Here is a 13,824-nt window from a genome sequence, read left to right as displayed (position 1 = left end):
AGTTGAAACACTGTTCAGAAAATGATAAATTCTCACGGATTCAAAAAATGTTTTCCATACTCAAAAAGAGTTCTTGAATTGAAACAAATTTACAATTTCAAAAGGATGAAGATTTTTCCAAATTTAATGAACATTTTTTAATGAAAAATAAATAAAAAAGAAAAGACAATAACAAATAACCAAAAAAAATAAATAATAAAGAAAGGAAACGAAATAAAAATTGCTAATAATCACGAACATTTTTGTGTGTTTGATGAACATATTTTGATTTCCATGACCATTTTTTTCACTTGATTTAGACAATTTTTATTCGGAAACATTTTTTACAAAAAGAATGAACAACTTGAATTCAATTAACATATTTTGTATTTGATGAACATTTCTGAAAACCTATGAACAAATTTGGAATTGAATGAAACTTTTGTAATTTGATAAATAAATTTTGAATGATAATGAACATTTTTAAATCCGATGAGAAATTTTGAATTTGATGATTTTTTTTTGAGTTTTTGAAAAATTTTGTACATTTATGAACATTTTTGAATTCAATGAACAAAAAAATGTTCATGAATTTAAAAAGAAAAATCATAAAAAAAGTGAAATGTAAAAAAGTATACAATTTTTTAAAAATGTTCATGTTTTCGAATACTGATGATAGTTTGAGAAAATATTCTTGAATTTGAAATATGTTTGAAATTAGAAACAAAAAACATTCACGAAATTAAAAGAATTTCACAAATGTGTAAAGCTAAACAGGAAATAAAAGAGGAAATAAAAGAAAACGGAAAAAGAACAAAAAATAGAAAAGAAAAAAATAAGAACTGGAAGAGAAAATAAAGAAAAACAGAAGAAAAATACCGATTCAGGGAAGGTTTTATAACCTTCCAATACCGACTGGTGTGAATCCGTAAAATGCGTCGGCCCATGGAAACTCCACGTGTGAATGGGGTGCGCGCGCGGTCTCAATGTTGCGGGTCGCGCACCAAATAGGAGCCACCTAAAGTGAGTGGTGTGCTAGTTCTGAATCAACTTCCGACAGGCCGGTGTCTCGTTCTGAATCAACTGCAGTAGTTTCCATGTATTTCGTACAGTGGCCCCCCAATCCTCCTTTGACGTTCTGAGTTAATTCCCAATGGGGTCATCTGCTTACAATATGCAGACGACACCATCCTTTTCATGGAGAAGGATGAAAACAAAACTAAGAACATGAAGATGGTCCTCACCTGCTTTGAGCAAGTTTCAGGCATGAGAATCAACTACTCAAAGAGTGAGATCATCCCAATAGAACTTTCTTCTGAAGAAACTAAATCCTTTGAAGATATATTAGGATGTAGAGTAGGGGCTTTCCCAATAAAATATTTGGGAATTCCTTTACACTATGATAAACTTAGGAGGGAGGATATACAACCCCTGATAGACAAAATCCTCAAAAAGATGTTTGGCTGGAGAGGCAAACTCCTCTCCTATGCTGCTAGGCTGACTTTGATTAAAACCTGCCTGGCTAGCATTCCCATATACCTTCTTTCTTTTTTCAAATTTCCAAAATGGGCTCTAGATATGATCAACAGTCAGATGGCCAATTGTTTGTGGAATGACTTTGAAGGAAATAGAAAAATTCACCTGGCCAACTGGCACCTAGTTTGTATGGGGAAGAAACATGGGGGTTTAGGGGTGCCTAACATCAAAGATGTTAACCTTTGTCTCCTTGGGAGCTGGGTAAGTAGATACATCAAAGATGAAGGCAAGCTTTGGAAACAAATAGTGGACAAGAAATACATCCACAACTTCCCTAATATCTTTGCTAGTAAACTCCAAAACCTTCCAGATTTTGGCAAGGGGTCATGTGGGCTACTAAGGCTTTGAAATTTGGATATAAATGGGTGGTTGGCGATGGACAGAAAATCAGATTCTGGGAAGACATCTGGTTTGGTACATCTCCCCTCTCAGTCCAATTCTGGCCACTTTACACCATCTATCACCAACAATGCTCTACCATAGCTGAGATCTGGGACAACTATGAGATTAAACTCACCTTTAGGAGGATTTTCACACCTACTATGATGGAGCATTGGTATTCCCTAGAGCAAACCATTAGGAGTACCCTGCTTCGGGAGGAGGGTGACTCTCTCATTTGGCAATATGAAGCCAAAGGGAAATACACTACTAGTTCACTTTATAGTATCATCAACTTTAGGGGGGTCCAGCATGTGTATATACCAGCGGTGTGGTCAATAAAAACCCCACCCAGAGTCCAGGTGTTTTTGTGGCTACTCTCCCACAACAAGCTGATGACGAAAGACAACCTGGCCAAAAGAGGCATAGAAAAAGCCCCAGAATGTGTATACTGCTCTGAAAAAGAGTCCATTACACACCTATTCTTTGAATGTGTGGTGGCCAAGCAAATCTGGATAGAAATATCATAGTTTTTTGATGCAGAATTAGGAACTAACTACTTGTCTATTGCTAGATTTTGGCCAGCTAACAAGAAACATATTGCTTTAAATTCAGTCTGTGCATGTGTTCTATGGGCTATGTGGAAAAATAGAAATTCACATGTCTTTAACAATGCTATATGGACTGATGTGAAACAGATATGGAGGAGAGTGCTAGGACAATCCAGGAGATGGCTGATCTTGTTCGGAGGACCTGCCTTGACAAAACTGGAGGCGTTCGTTCAGAAAATCTCCTGCATCCAACATGCCCCCCTTCAAATTCTGGCAGGTTAACTGTCGAAAGGGAAGACACTAAAGGTGACTTCGATCACTCGCTTCTCCTCTCTCGCTCGAAGACCGATGAAGCTGCAATCATAAAGGGGCCAACATGCCAAATCTCTCCACCAAGAAGCCCTCGCGAAAGCACCTGTAAGGTGACGTTGCTCAGCCCCGTCACCCCTCTGGAGCTGGGTGGATCACCGGCTAAGCCATGGAAGAAGCTTCAAGGTGGTGCCCGTGACAGACGTGGCAAAGGAAATGGTATCGCTGGGAACTGCATAATGTGACGCGCTAACTGAAGAAGTGGAAGAAATCTGGTCTCCAGGAAAGGGAGGGGAGAGAAGTGTTGGTTATTACAGATTTGTGCACAAATTTGTAATAAGATGAAACTCTGCTTAGTCCTTTATGTAGAACTGGTCTGCTGATCAGATATCTTTGTAGTTTTTCTTTTCGTTCTAGCTCGTTCCTGGACATGCTTGCCATGACTGTAATGGTGTTACTTTCCTGGTCTCATCTATAAAATGGGGTCGGGGGGCTCAAAACCCCCTTTTCTCTAAAATTCCTCCTTTGACGTTGCAAGCAGCCGGTTTCGTTGCATGCATGGGATAATCTGCAACAGCCCATCTTGCATGCACGCGATAACCTCTCCTCCCGACTTTAATTTCCGGTATGCCCACTGAAGTTTTCACTTAATCTTCGACTGTTGAATGCTATCACGTTTCTTCCACAACAATTAATCCCGCCCCCTGATTTTTACGGGGTGGGGCCTGCCCTTTTCTTAATTACAAATAATGCAACGTGATGTACTTAATTAATCGGGACAAGCCGCACCCGGTCGGAAATCGAGCGCTCTGACGGGTGGTGTGCATTCGATGGAAGTGGATCCTCTAACATTAAGGAGGAAAGTCACCTAAGTTATAGTGCAATCTAATGCAAAACAAAGAAGAAAAGTCAGGGGCACTGTAGCAAATATTGGATTTAGCTACTGTAGCAGGTTATGTGCGTGGTTATTGTTCATGGAAACAAATTTAAAATTAATTTTATTACATCATAATTTTGTTTTTATGTAATTTTTGTAAATGTACACAATAGATTTGTAATTTGCAAATTTAATCAAGTCATTTTAGCCTTAATCATATGGATGCGAAGGGGGGAAGTTAGGGAATTGTAGCTTAGGTGACTTCTCTTCTTCATGTTTGAGGATCCACTTCCGCATTCGACATCCCCTGCATGGGATGGCGGGGAAGTTAGGGAAAAGGAATGTTCCATTAATGAGTGGGTCTTATCATTATGGACGCGTCTAATATGATGATTCTGACTTTGCGCTTTGCCTCGACGACGTCCATAGTCCATATGAAGCGCGCTCCATATGGATATGGAGTCTACAAATATGGCAACTCTGCTAGAGTTGCTCTAAGCACTTGATAATTACACCGTGGGCATGTTATTTTGAGTTTGGTGTTAGGAGGATAAGGACGGATATACTATATTTCCTTAAATGATGTCAATAATCTTTTGTTCCGTAACTTGTACTAGGAGAGAAGAAATTAACTACTCCCTCAAATCCATAATAAGTGTCGTGGTTATTATGGATCGGAGGGAATAACTAACAATCTTTTCCTACATAATTCATTATAGGAGTGAAGAAATTAACCAATTTTTGATGCACCTGTAAAAAAAAATTGTTGATGAGCATTATGATGTTCTAGCTAATTCTTTGGATATCGACAAGCAGCTCTAACACAGAGCCACCGTATTGGCAGCCTTCATATGAATACAGAGGATGTCGAGGCAATGCACAAACACGGAGTCACCATATTTGCTATCTTCATAGTTGTGGGACCCACTCGTCAATGGGGCATCCCTTTTCCTCAACCTCTCTGCCATCCCACTTGAGGTGGAATGTCATCTGAAGTTTTCTTCGCACCACATGCAATCTACATGATACTGCCATATAGAGTGCACTCCAAAAGGCAACCCCGAGATGCCATATATGACGATTTAGAGACTAAAGTTGGGGGCCGCTTCGTAATTTATGGCAATCCCTATTAAGATGGTCACTCTGTTAGAGTGCATTTTTGGGCCAACATCTTATCTTCATAATACTGGTTATTACGACGATCAACCAATGGAGCAACTCTGCTAGAGCTGCTCTAAGTTGAGTAAAAGTAGAATTTTGTTGGATCGATCAGGGGGTACAAACAACATCACTTAATGTCCATTTGCAAATCCAGAGTGAGTCACATTAATTGTCTGCTTATCCCAGAACATGGTTCCCAAATTAGTAGTATGCTTCTACTTATCGCAATACACATTGTCTCTGAACTCTCTACTATCTCACAAATTAGCAGTATGCTTCTACTTGTCCCAATACACGGTTCTTCTTTTAAAAATTAAAATATACTCCCTCCGTCCGGAAATACTTGTCCTAGGCATTTCTAGGACAAGTATTTCCGGACCAAGGGAGTATATGTTCTTGTCAACCTATGTCCTGCTTGTTGAAATTTGTGCTTCGGTTTTAGTAAATGAAGTGGTACTCAAGGAGGGTTCCAGAAGTCTACAGTTCATTGCAATGAACAAGTGAACGGCTATAACAAGAGCTGCTGTAGAGTTCGAGACAAGAAATGGGGCAATGGATCATGACTCGAAGTTTGTACTCAAAAGGAAAGACTAGCCTCACCACATCCGGGGGTGCAAGCATCAATCCAGCACAAAATCCCGAAATGCAAGCAACAAAATTGGAGGGTTAACTGCTGCCGTAATGCAGCCTGCGGTTTTGTGGGCAGCCAAACGGGCTGAAAAACAGTAGGCGTTCCGACATTCGCTCTACAGGGCTCCATGGCTGCGAGGAGATTTCAACAGTGGCACGCCCTACACTACCCTTCAAAACTCACTAGATTCCACTTGCTGAGATTGCCCGCTACAGCCATACCGTCGAACCTCACGAGCCATGCTGGATCACAACGCGTCTCATCATGCAAAATCCATGCAGTTAAACCAAGTGATAACACAGAAAAACGAAAGATAGTTCCTAGAATCATGCATGCTAGCAATAGACGAAGAAAGATCCTATACAGATCTTAGATCAGGACGCATGCAAATAGCATCTGACTGAATAACTAGTTACACCTCGACAAACAAAAAAGGGTCTTGCCTTTCTTCTTCTTTGGCCTGCTGCTGCCAAAAAAAAACTGCCTGCCAATGCAAACACGATACCGAGGGGGTTCACAGCTATGGAGATGCCTTTCGTCATGGAAGGCAGCTACGTAGGTACACATGCCCATGCGTTGACAGCACACGCCCTAGTGTGCGCACCAATCAAGCAATCAGTAGTACGTGGCGGCGCCGCCGTAGTAAGCTTGGGGGGCGGCAGCCACGGCAGGTTGCTGAGGGTAAGCTGCTGCGGGTGCCGGCGCCTGTGCTGGGGTGGGCACTGCTGCTGCCACGGGCATCGCTGCAGGTTGTGCATAGCTCTGCTGCGGGTAGGCCTGCAATATTTATGTTCGCCATCAGTTGGATTTCATTTCATTAAGCAGACTAAAAACTCCGATGCCAGAGAAAATACTACTCCCTCCGTTCACTATTATAAGATGTTTCAACTTTTTCTCCAAATCAGATGTATATAGACATGTTTAAGTGTGTTAACTCATTTCAATCCATATTGAAACATTCAAAACATCTTACAATAGTTTACGGAGGTACTTCACTAGAGAAGAGGCAAGAGGCAATTGTGAACTATGTATAGTCAAATACACAGTTACCCATAAGTTCAAACAAGTCATGTCGAAAAGTGGGGAATAAAACTCCATTTAAAACAGAACGCTAGCAGTCTATCATGAAACCACAGAATGAACATTGTGCATCCAAAATTGTTCATATCTGTGGGTGGTAGCAGATTTGGTGTCATCTGCAGGTCAACTGTGTGACTAATCCACAACTGATTGAAATAAATAAATAAAAAGACTTGTTCACATGGAGTGATTATGCAACTGTCCTGACAACAGATTCATGTAGTACGCCATCTCTTCCGACTGAATTAGAGTCGCATACAAGGTTAGAGTGGAGGGTATCCATTGAAGGATTGATCCCAAAAAAGAACATAATTTCAACCTGAGTATGTGCAAAAATACAGCTGCATGTACTAAGCATAGTTAATATCGAGAAGCATCTTGCAGATTTAGGTGGAAACCAGAATCGCTACCTGGGCAGGGTATGTGGGAGGATAGGCACCATAAGCGGCTGCTTGAGGAGCCGATTGGGGCATTTGTTGGCTGTAGTCGTAAGCTCCATATGCAGGATAAGCAGCCTGCAGCGCACAGTAAGTTATTAAATACAAAAACAGGCATATTACTGGAGAAATGACTACAGCTACAAATCATAGATGAAAAAGTAACAATAACAATTCTCTATAATGAAAATTCAAAGATGCGATAAAAAACATAGCATAGGAATGAACCACAAGATTGACCAAATAAGGACATCTAAACAATAGAAGCAGGCCAGAGAAAATAGTTGCAGAAATCAACTGCTTTTCACGTTGACCACATGGTCAAGGGCTCCACGTTAGGGAAGAGAAATAGACCTAAAAGCCAAACAATGATAAATAGCCACCAGCCCATAATTGGGATGATTTGTAGAGGACTAGAGATTCTAGCTTGGGCACAAATCAACATCTCACTTCTCTTATTCACGGACAAACTAATGCATATAAAATAGTAAAGCGTTAAGATAAGCAACCTGTTGTGCGTAAGCAGCCCCCCATTGCTGCGCTGATGCTTCAGAAGTCACAGGCCAAACTGCAGGATTATGAGCATTCGGATCAGTTCCCATGCCTGGTTGGGTGCCATCTCCGGTTTTAGCCATTTTATCTCTACCGGACATGACAGCATCATCTGCTCTTCGTTTCTTTGATGGCAGAATGCTCCTTTTACGTGAAAAGAGAATAGTATGTCGAGTTGTAGCCTTCTTGATTGACTGTACATCCCCAAACGTATCCAAAAACTGAAGACAATTTGCAAATGTATCAGTACAAGTGTAGACTGTTATGGCACATGCAACTTTTAGGTACAAAAGGGCATTAACCACTTTCTTTCCCCTAAAAAATTTCTTCTCCCCACAACTCCCATGTCCAGGGTGAAACAGATGCCTCACAGAAGTGTATGTAAAGTATATTACGCAAAGATGTAGCATAGTCGCTCTCTTTAAGCATTACCTCTAAATATATGGAAGATAATTCTTCTTTGTCACTTAAGCTTGCCAGCTCCCCTTGAGTCTGTTCAGCTGTAAGAAACTTCTCCACCAGTGATTCTAACAAATCAATACGCTTCTCAGATTGGAAGATCGACTCAAGAAAGATGACAGCCTGCAAAAGATAATAATGAACAGTACCCAGATTAGATGGGACCATGGCCAGAAATATATAGGTGGCAAACTGAAATATTTCAGATAGAATTCATAAGCTGTAACCTCAAGAACTGGTTTAGTAAGGTTAGCTAGCCCGTGCAGTCCACCTGAGATCTCCCTTGCCTTTTCCAAGTCACCGACCTGCACATTTTGGAGAATATATCAAATCCCACAAACAAAAACAGAGATACACAATAAACAAGATAAAACTCAAAATAAAAAAACAAACAAGTTCAACAAGCTACTAACTCAATGAAAGAAATGTTGTTCCCTAGAAGAACAGACAAAATAAGAGCCTCCAGAATGTTCAGCATATGCCAAATATTGTCATTTTTTAAATTGGTAGGACCATGCTTAAACAACTGCAAGAAGGGTGGTTCTTTACACCGTTTAAAGTCTGCTAATATCAATCAAAACTGTCAGATGTTCAAATGGCAAAAGTTAGACAAGCATATATAATTATGATTAAATATTAATGCAAACAAGATCTCAAAGTTTCAACAAACACCTACCATATATAAGAAACGTGAGTACTGGATCAGTAGCATTGGTAAAAGCTGGCTCTGCTCCTTCTCCTTTTCAGCAGCAATGGCTTTCTCATAGACTAAACAAGCAGATTCCTTATCTCCCTGGAAGGAAATAAGATTAGTGAACACTTAAACAAAGACAAAAAAGGAAACAAGAGTAGTTTTTGTTTGATGAAGAGATACCAGCCGGTGCTCCATATTAGCATGCTTCACAATGGCTTCGAGGAGGCCAGGGTATAACACTGAGTGGAGATGTTGATACTCTGCACGTGCTCCATCAGTATCACCAGTAAGCTCCTTGAATCTTGCACTGAACAGATGGACCTCTGTCTGCTTCTGTTTAAAATAATAAAAGAAATGGAATGTAGCTATCAGGAAACTATTCTATAGGCAATACATAGTTATGCAGCCTAAGAACAGTAAATACGCTAGTTATCATGGACCAGTGGCAAATTGGTAGCTGATAGTGATCATGACAAAAATTATAATTTTTCATATTGATTTCTAAAGGCATCAATATCAAATGAGATCTCAAAAGGCAAGTCTGCTCAAATAAGTACATCATTCATAATTTATCAGTTAAGGGTAAAATTATTTTTAGGACAGTAAAAATACATATCTGAACAACCTACAATCCAATTAAGCTAGTTACAAAGATCCCATGTTTTTCTCGACAAGTCTACATGGAAAATAAACTCAAAGTAGGTACAAAAGCAAGATGGTATGTGGCAGTGAAAACAATGCCATGAATAGGGAGACAGAAGTTTGGTTGGATCCACGCTCACGAGTTCACAGGTTGATGTACATATGACTACAGGTACGCACTATGAAGCATGAATCACACGGGAGGAAAAGATGGAGATGGTTAAAGAGTAAGATTACAATGTTACTGAGTATAGATAGCAACAAATAATATTATCAATAATACCTTGACAAACACATGAGTGGCACGAGCAAGAGCATTGTTTGCTAGTTCTAGGCTTTGTCTATCCTCCATGCATTGCACATAGCGGATCCAGAATTCTGAATAGCTAGCACACGCAATAACACATCTTTCATATAACTTGATAACCTGAAACGGTATTGTGTACCATCAGAAAATAGACAAAAAGAAGAAAGAAAAATGAATATAAAGCAAAAAAGAACTATGATAATGACAACAAAAAAGAGAAGTTCACACAGGTTACTCCATTAGCTGATTAGGTTGGCCCCTCCAAAAGAAAGGAGGGACCATCCTTGCTCGATAGATAGATGGTTAAGAAGGTGAGCATTAAGCAAATACCTGCATATATGAGATTCAAAATTCAAACAACTGATATTTGGTACCAAATATCATTAACCCAGAACGGCCACTGACAAATGAAAGTTTGGAGTACTTAGCCTCATCGAAACCAAACATTATGTCCACGCTCTATCCTCAGTTCAATATCCCATTACAAAGGAAGCTTCGTCCAAATACTAGCCGTTAAAGCGTACAATGAAGCCAATAAGACTAGACTGTAAGTTGAAAGATTCCAAGCATTGCAGGAAATCTACTAAACGAAGATGTGATGACTGATGGAACTACAATAGCATACCTTATTAATGTCTTCTTCCTTCTCGATAAAATCAAGATAGCTGTGCCAATTTTCAAGCTCTGGTTTGTCAAGAGGCTTGACATGAAAGTATGGTCTTCTAATAGCATGCTCAAAACTACTAATCTTAAATTCATACTCTTTGGCCTTCGTATACAACTCTTCTCTAATGGAAATATATTTTGCCTTGTCCTCTGCTTCTGTTGAAGATGAAACTTCAGGCTCTGCAGTTTTTTCTACATCATTAGGATGTGCCTCCCCATCAAGTACCTGAGCACTATTCTCAACAGTAAGACAATACATGGAAGTTTCCTCAGCAGTAAGTATTTCTGACAGGCTCCGTGTTGCAGTCAACTCCTTCAAGCTGAGCAAAAATAGTAGTTAACAATTAGACTCACAAGAACACACATATTTTATGTTCCCTTCCCTAATAGTAATTAAGAGCTTAGTTAAAATTGCAAGTTAAAATCCCAGATGGATTAAGAAATAGTATACTGATGGTTGTGTTCGTTGAATTTTTAATCCACCAATCAGCATATCCCATTAACTAGGACGAGGTAGTAGACGAGTCATAATATAAATAGAAGTGGCAACTGACAAGAAAACATTAAGTACTTAAATGCATAAATAATGTCAATGACTCACCAATTAAAGTACCGATCAAGCTGCTGTATAGGGTGCTCTAATATTCTTGTGTATACCACAGCTAGATGACTCCATGCTTGAAGTGATTCCTCATACTTGATGTACTCATCCCACAAAGTATTGGAACGATAATCTGTTCCAACATATGCCAAACCCCGATCAAACAGTCTGTGGAAAAAAACAGTGGGTTTAGTTACTGATGAAAGAATGAAACAATCAAACCCCAGACAAAGAATACACTAGATAGTTCCAGAAACACTAAATGAATGGTGGCTTGTACAATCAAACAGTGAAAGCTACATTTGCATCGAAGGAGGACTGTATTTTTCTTGATAGATATGGTCTAAACTTAAGTACTTTGTATAGCACAAACATGTGATCTCCAAATTGGCTACTTAGTTAATGCATTAAATGACTAATATTGGCTATATGAAAATACTTATACTCCCTCTTTCCAGGTTTGTAGGGCATGAGCGGATTTTTTACGTCCTCGACAATTTGACTAACGAAACATGTGTATATGCCACCAAAAGCATATCACTGGATTTCTATTCGAATGAAGTTTCTAGACATATACTTCCGGTGGCATATAGCACGTTGAGGACCTAAAAATCTGCGCACACCCTGCAAACCCAGATGAAGGGAGTGCAGATTATAGCTGCTACAAAAAGAAAAAAGGTCAAACAGATGATGTAGTTCATGGGGAAAGATTAGTCATTACAACAGACATGCATGGAGTCTAAGAACACACTGCCTAAGCCAAAATTTGGATATATGCAACAGTTCCATGGCCTACACTACCACAAGGACTGCGGAAATACAGTGCTATATTATAAAGCATTTCATCAAGCATTCCTGTTCAGGTGCTAAGTACTGTAAAATCACTTCTCGTCGTGCATTCCTGTATATATACAGCCTAAAATGCAGTAGTTAACAAAAGTCAAGACACGATAAGAAATTAATAACTTCATCAGAATAGTTTGGGTATTCAATTACAACCTTCTGATGACATCTGGGTCGTTGTATGTTGAAATCGCAAACTGACAATAATTACACCATATGTCCACTGAATAAGTAACTGCAAGAACTGCCCGTTCATACACCTCAAAAACTTTATTGACACCATCTAGACGGCCTTCATGATCTGCGTATTTCTTCCAATAGCCAAAGCACAGAGGGAACTCCGCAAGGAAGGCATCATACACTTTGCGTATCTTCAATATGTTGCTCTGAGCAGGGATATACAAAGAATGTGGCATTAGCATAAACTTGTTTATCACTAAAAATCCATTTTATTTTATTAGTCAGACAGATTAACTTTATCCCTAGTGTTGTTCAGTGAAACACGAATAAGGAAAATTTGACAGGGCAGCAGTAGGACAATGATGAAACTACTAAAGGGAACAAGGCCGATGAAGAATGTTGAAAACAAATGTGCTAACCAAAACAAGGGGGCAAGTAACCATCCATGCATGGCAAAGATTGACAGAACTTTGTGGTCCACAATATTCAGATCAATGGCATATAACCGAACAAACATCTACCACGTGTGGGAACCGAACAAGGATATAAGCTACTGAAAATCTTCACACATACATACAGCAAGTTGCAAAAGGGAGAATGATGCATTGTATGGTAAGGCAACGGTTGAAATTTCACCTCAGCGATCCTCTCTGTCTCCTCAATAAGCGCGGTCCAAGCATCAAAGTCTAAGCAATCTGCAGTGACGATACCCCATAACCTAGCCTCTTCAGCAGAACCCACGGCTGCGGAAGAGCAAGCAACAAACGTATCAGCAACAAAGTAGCAGGCAGGCAACGGAACCAATGATGGAGAAGGCTTCCGCCCCGGCGGCATTACCATCCTCGTACGACTGCTCGGGCACCATGGGGTCGGCCATCTCGTCGGCGGCGGCGCCGTTCTCCGCGGCCTGGTAGCCCGCCGCGTCGCCGGAGGTCCCGTTCAGCGCGGCGTGCTCGGCCGGGTACGCGGATCCGTCGGGCCCCTGCGCCGCCACTTCGTGCGGGGCGCCCCCCGGGAGGTGCGGGGGCGGCGGCGGGAGGACCTCGGCCGGGTCGCCGCCCAGGCCCGCCCCCGCTGCGGCGTCCAGGGGCGGCGGTGGGGGCGGGGGCAGCCCCGCGTCGGCTCCCGCTTGCCCGTCGGGGTTCTCCATCCCCGCGCGCGGTTCGGGGCGGTGCGGTGGAGGCCGGAGCGGGCGGCGGCGGCGCGGTCGGAGGTGGGAGAGGAGGGGGCAGAGCGGAGATGGGTTAGGGTTTTCTCTTGTCTCCTGCGGGGCGCGGCGGCGGCGGCTGGAGGCGGGATTGGATCAGGGAGGAGGGATGGGGTGGGGTGGGGTGGGCCGTCGGACAAGTAGAGCGCGCGTGCGTGTGCGTGCGTGCGTGGCCGGGCAGGCCTGCTGCCGCCTACACCCGGACGCAGCTTCAGTGACTTTGTGAAGTGAAGTTACGCTGCGCCTTAGCCCCCAACATCCACCACTCAGTCCACATCGAACGCTCAGGATTTATTGGGAGCATCCCCTAGCTCGTTTGATGCTTCCAAAATTTCAAAGGTATGCTGCAGGAAAAAAATTGTACACTGAATGTTCAATGTTTGTAAATTTCATTTCTTACGTTGTTCATTTTCTTTTTCCCCCCTTGAGACTTTCAGTGTTTTATGCTTTAAAAAATTTCAGCGATACGCTACGAACTGTGCACTGAATGTTAAATGCTTGCAAATTTCAGTTTTATGTCCTTCATTTTTTCCCTTGTCTAATGAGATTAGTTTTTTAGTTTCATATTATATCCGGTGATCAAATATTTCTCGTGTGAAAATATTCAGGTTGGAGTGTCTAGTGCATCCTTGCAAGCTGAAAACTATCAAGTCCGAGTGTTCTTTTGCCTTGCGTGAATCCTGAGCGTTGGATGTAGAATGAGTGGTCGATGTTGGGGGCTAAGGCGTTGCGTG

The 13,824-nt window shown here is 41.3% G+C and overlaps 1 protein-coding gene across 1 annotated transcript; it reads right to left on the bottom strand.

The window, feature by feature from the left end:
- Window positions 1–5,698: 5,698 nt before the first annotated feature.
- LOC119321848 (pre-mRNA-processing factor 39-like) lies at window positions 5,699–13,140 on the bottom strand. The gene is made up of 13 exons (XM_037595367.1): window positions 12,721–13,140; window positions 12,520–12,626; window positions 11,860–12,089; window positions 10,861–11,028; window positions 10,219–10,579; window positions 9,570–9,713; window positions 8,825–8,977; window positions 8,627–8,743; window positions 8,178–8,255; window positions 7,924–8,073; window positions 7,449–7,712; window positions 6,913–7,017; window positions 5,699–6,199 (listed from the first exon to the last, which is right to left on the bottom strand). The coding sequence occupies exons 1-13, from the start codon at window positions 13,031–13,033 to the stop codon at window positions 6,038–6,040; spliced, it is 2,352 nt and encodes a 783-aa protein (XP_037451264.1). The 5' UTR covers window positions 13,034–13,140; the 3' UTR covers window positions 5,699–6,037.
- Between the last annotated feature and the right edge of the window lie 684 nt (window positions 13,141–13,824).

This window comes from Triticum dicoccoides, chromosome 6B (genome assembly GCF_002162155.2).
Source record: "Triticum dicoccoides isolate Atlit2015 ecotype Zavitan chromosome 6B, WEW_v2.0, whole genome shotgun sequence".
Lineage (NCBI taxonomy): Eukaryota > Viridiplantae > Streptophyta > Magnoliopsida > Poales > Poaceae > Triticum > Triticum dicoccoides.
The sequence above is the reverse complement of the archived record's forward strand: the minus strand, read 5'-3'. Positions and strand labels throughout refer to the sequence as shown.